Consider the following 4,803-nt stretch of genomic DNA (forward strand, 5'->3'; position numbering starts at 1 on the left):
TGATTGATCTGTCCCACAATACAATGATTGATCTGTCCCACAATACAATGATCGATCTGTCCCACAATACAATGATCGATCTGTCCCACAATACAATGATCGATCTGTCCCACAATACAATGATTGATCTCTAGCCCAATACAATGATTGATCTGTCCCACAATACAATGATTGATCTGTCCCACAATACAATGATTGATCTGTCCCACAATACAATGATTGATCTGTCCCACAATACAATGATTGATCTGTCCCACAATACAATGATCGATCTGTCCCACAATACAATGATTGATCTGTCCCACAATACAATGATCGATCTGTCCCACAATACAATGATCGATCTGTCCCACAATACAATGATCGATCTGTCCCACAATACAATGATTGATCTGTCCCACAATACAATGATTGATCTCTAGCCCAATACAATGATTAATTTTCTAAAGGGAATATCTGTGCTGGATGGATGTTACTCCAACAGGAAATGACTAAAATTGTTCACAGGCAACAACTTCTTCTCCAGGATCAAATTGAATTTCTGCTTGATCACATGTTGTATCTCTTCATCAGACAGGGTTTTAGAGATCATCAGGTCCTTTCCATCTTCACCATTTAAAATGGTCTCACTGTAGGTCCGTCCATACAGAGTGTTAAAGCCTTTCGTGGTCTGCCAGCAGACAATGGAAACATTCAAAAACACGGACTTAGGGGATGTTAGTAAGCAGGTCAATACTTTCTCAAAGTCCTCAGTTCTATGAGGCTTGACGGTGAAACAGTAGACCTTTTGGTGGGTGATTTTGTTCAGCAGAGAGGAACTTACATTGGTTCTATCTTCAATGTGCAATTTTCTCCCAATTTTATCCAGATACCAGATGATGTTGTCTTCAGTCAGGCAGAATGTGCCAGGAAGCTGAGGCTGCTCTTTACCTGACATCAACTCCAGGGGTTGTCGAAATCGGTAGGATGATAGAAAGCCTGCGTCAGCCATATAATGCTTGGTATCAATGGTCACTAAGAGAATAAGATGAGTTATCAAGGCATCATACTTTTCCTGTGATGGTTGGTATAATCTTGTCCCCAGCATCTTCACATTGTACCCCATCTCCTTTAATACCCAGTACAATAGCCCATCTTCACATTGTACCCCATCTCCTTTAATACCCAGTACAATAGCCCATCTTCACATTGTATCCCATCTCCTTTAATACCCAGTACAATAGCCCATTATTTTCTACACAGCAGCACCCTCGTTTTTTCCTCACTAATTTTTCAAAGCCTGCTTCCATGTTTAACACAATTGTTCCTCCACAGTGTAGACTGAGATTTTCAAAGGGAATCGATTTGATGTGGTGTTCCTGTATCCTGCTTAGTGTCTCGAGGTCAGGATTGTCATAAGGCCCTTGATAGGCAATTTGTGCAAAATATTCAGAAAGGTTCATTTTTCTCTGTGATAAGATCCTAAAGAGAAACCATAAAAATCCAAGATGTCCCCATCAAAAATTAGTAATTGATTTGCGTTTTATTCATTTTATTAAATATTATTTTCTACTCTTCACCATACCCAGGAGTACCCAGTCTTAACTCCATCCGATAGCACCTGACCTGCAGCCAGGCCATGATAATACCAACAGTTTTATTTTAAATCACCAGCTTTCAGAGCTTACCTCCTTCGTCAGGTGAGTGAAGGGTTCTAAAAACACATAGCATATATAGTCAGAGAACAATGCCTGGTGATTACAGATAATCTTTCCAACTGTCCCCTATCACATCTCAGCTGGGAGACGATCTCATCAATCAAAGGTGTCGTTGGTGTTCAGACAGGTTAGCCACGGAAAACATTACATCCCAGTATACTGAATACACAATGGGTCAGATTACAAAGACAGAGAGAGAAAGAGTCCCGAAAGGCAGAGAGAGAGAGAGAGAATGTCCAGTTGTATTAAAAACAGATAACTTTTTTTCGCTGGTGGGGTAACGTGTAGCGTGACATGAACCCAAGATCCCGGTTGAGGCCGTCCTCATGGGTGCGGAACTTGGCGATCAATTTCTGCTCGACGATTTTGCATTGTCGTGTGTCTCGAAGGCCGCCTTGGAGAACGCTTACCCGAAGATCGGAGGCTGAATGTCCTTGACTGCTGAAGTGTTCCCCGACTGGGAGGGAACCCACCTGTCTGGCAATTGTTGTGCGGTGTCCGTTCATCCGTTGTCGCAGTGTCTGCATGGTCTCGCCGATGTACCATGCTCTGGGGCATCCTTTCCTGCAACGTATGAGGTAGACAACGTTGGCCGAGTCACAGGAGTATGAACCATGTACCTGGTGGGTGGTGTCCTCTCGTGTGATGGTGGTATCTGTGTCGATGATCTGGCATGTCTTGCAGAGGTTGCCGTGGCAGGGTTGTGTGGTGTCGTGGACGCTGTTCTCCTGAAAGCTGGGTAATTCGCTGCGAGCGATGGTCTGTTTGAGGTTGGGTGGCTGTTTAAAGGCGAGTAGTGGAGCTGTGGGGATGGCCATAGCGAGGTGTTCGTCATCATTGATGACATGTTGAAGGCTGCGGAGAACATGGCGTAGTTTCTCCACTCCGGGGAAGTACTGGACGATGAAGGGTACTCTGTTGGTTGAGAGAGACAGATACCACCATCACACGAGAGGACACCACCCACCAGGTACATGGTTCATACTCCTGTGACTCGGCCAACGTTGTCTACCTCATACGTTGCAGGAAAGGATGCTCCGGAGCATGGTACATCGGCGAGACCATGCAGACACTGCGACAACGGATGAACGGACACCACACAACAATCGCCAGACAGGAGGGTTCCCTCCCAGTCGGGGAACACTTCAGCAGTCAAGGACATTCAGCCTCCGATCTTCGGGTAAGCGTTCTCCAAGGCGGCCTTCGAGACACACGACAACGCAAAATCGTCGAGCAGAAATTGATAGCCAAGTTCCGCACCCATGAGGACGGCCTCAACCGGGATCTTGGGTTCATGTCATGCTACATGTAACCCCACCAGCGAAAAAAAGTTATCTGTTTTTAATACAACTGGACATTCTCTCTCTCTCTCTCTCTGCCTTTCGGGACTCTTTCTCTCTCTGTCTTTGTAATCTGACCCATTGTGTATTCAGTATACTGGGATGTAATGTTTTCCGTGGCTAACCTGTCTGAACACCAACGACACCTTTGATTGATGAGATCGTCTCCCAGCTGAGATGTGATAGGGGACAGTTGGAAAGATTATCTGTAATCACCGGGCATTGTTCTCTGACTATATATGCTATGTGTTTTTAGAACCCTTCACTCACCTGACGAAGGAGGTAAGCTCCGAAAGCTTGTGATTTAAAATAAAACTGTTGGACTATAACCTGGTGTTGTGCAAGTCCTTACATTTGTCCACCCCAGTCCATCACCGGCATCTCCACATCATGATAATACCAGCACTGCCACCAGATCTCCATACCAGCACTGACTCATGGCCACCATTCGATCTCACCCTCTCCCATGGCCTTGCTACTCCCATGGTCTCGATCACTGACACGGCTATCTCTGGTCACTTCTTTCATTGATAAATATTGCCAGACAGACATGTTTGGAGCTGTTGTCTCTCTATGCTAGGACTGAAAAGTTATAAATGCCTTATCATTGTTTAGAGATGTTAGTCCCGATTTTCAAATGCGTGTGGGCGAGGGAGCTGAGAAAATCAGGAAAATCCCGAGCGGAGGAGGAAGCCGGCCCCAACTCGCCGACGTCATCGTAGGAGGTTCACTAGTGCTGTGGGGGGGGGGGGGGGTGGTTTAAACTAATTTGGCAGGGGGATGGGCACAGGATGTAGCATTGGAAAGGAGAAACAAGGTGCACAAAGGATCGGGAGGGACAGATAGCATTAGAGCAAGAAATAGTGCAGTATTAGGTGGGGTCAGACTGAGAGAGTACAGGAAGTCTAAGACTGGTTCACAGTGCATGTGTGTAAACACACAAAGTGTGGTAAACAAGGTCGGTGAGCTGCAGGCGCAAATAGACACATGGGAATATGATGTCGTGGCGATAACGGAGACCTGGCTCAAAAAAGGGCAGGATTGGGTAATAAATATTCCTGGATACAAGGTGTTCAGGAAAGATGGGAAGGAAAGAAAGGAGGGGGGGGATGGCAATATTGATTAAGGAGAATATTGAGTGCTGGAGAGAGAGGATGTCCTGGAGGGGTCAAGGACAGAATCTATTTGGTTAGAGTTAAGAAACAATAGAGGTGCCATTACACTACTGGGTTATTCTATAGGCCACCAACTAGTGGGAAGGATATAGAGGAGCAAATTTGCAGGGAAATTACAGAGAGGTGCAAGAACTATTTGGTAGTGATAACTGGGGACTTCAACTATCCCAATATAGACTGGGATAGTAAAAGTGTAAAGGGCAGAAAGGGAGAGGAATTTCTGAAGTGTGTTCAGGAGAATTTTCTTAACCAGTATGTTTCCGGCCCAATGAGGAAGGAGGCATTGCTGGATCTGGTTCTGGGGAATGAGGTGGGTCAAGTGGAGCAAGTGTCAGTGGGGGAACATTTAGGGAACAGTGATCATAGTATCATAAGGTTTAGAATAGCTATGGAAAAGGACATGCAGCAATCTAGAGTAAAAATACTCAATTGGAGGAGGGCTAATTTCAGTGGGATGAGAACAGATCTGGCCCGGGTAAATTGGAATCAAAGATTGGCAGGAAAAACTGTAATTGAACAGTGGGCAGCCTTTATGGAGGAGAGAGTTCGGGTACAGTCTAGATATAGTCCCACGATGGGGAAAGGGAGGGC

At 45.5% G+C, this 4,803-nt stretch overlaps 1 protein-coding gene across 1 annotated transcript; it reads right to left on the reverse strand.

Annotated features, from left to right (window-relative positions):
* Positions 1–472: 472 nt before the first annotated feature.
* LOC137340360 (arylamine N-acetyltransferase, pineal gland isozyme NAT-10-like) lies at positions 473–1,442 on the reverse strand. Its single transcript, XM_068002780.1, has 2 exons — positions 1,188–1,442; positions 473–1,087 (listed from the first exon to the last, which is right to left on the reverse strand). The coding sequence occupies exons 1-2, from the start codon at positions 1,440–1,442 to the stop codon at positions 473–475; spliced, it is 870 nt and encodes a 289-aa protein (XP_067858881.1).
* Between the last annotated feature and the right edge of the window lie 3,361 nt (positions 1,443–4,803).

Source organism: Heptranchias perlo, chromosome 21, assembly GCF_035084215.1.
Source record: "Heptranchias perlo isolate sHepPer1 chromosome 21, sHepPer1.hap1, whole genome shotgun sequence".
Taxonomy (NCBI): Eukaryota; Metazoa; Chordata; class Chondrichthyes; order Hexanchiformes; family Hexanchidae; genus Heptranchias; species Heptranchias perlo.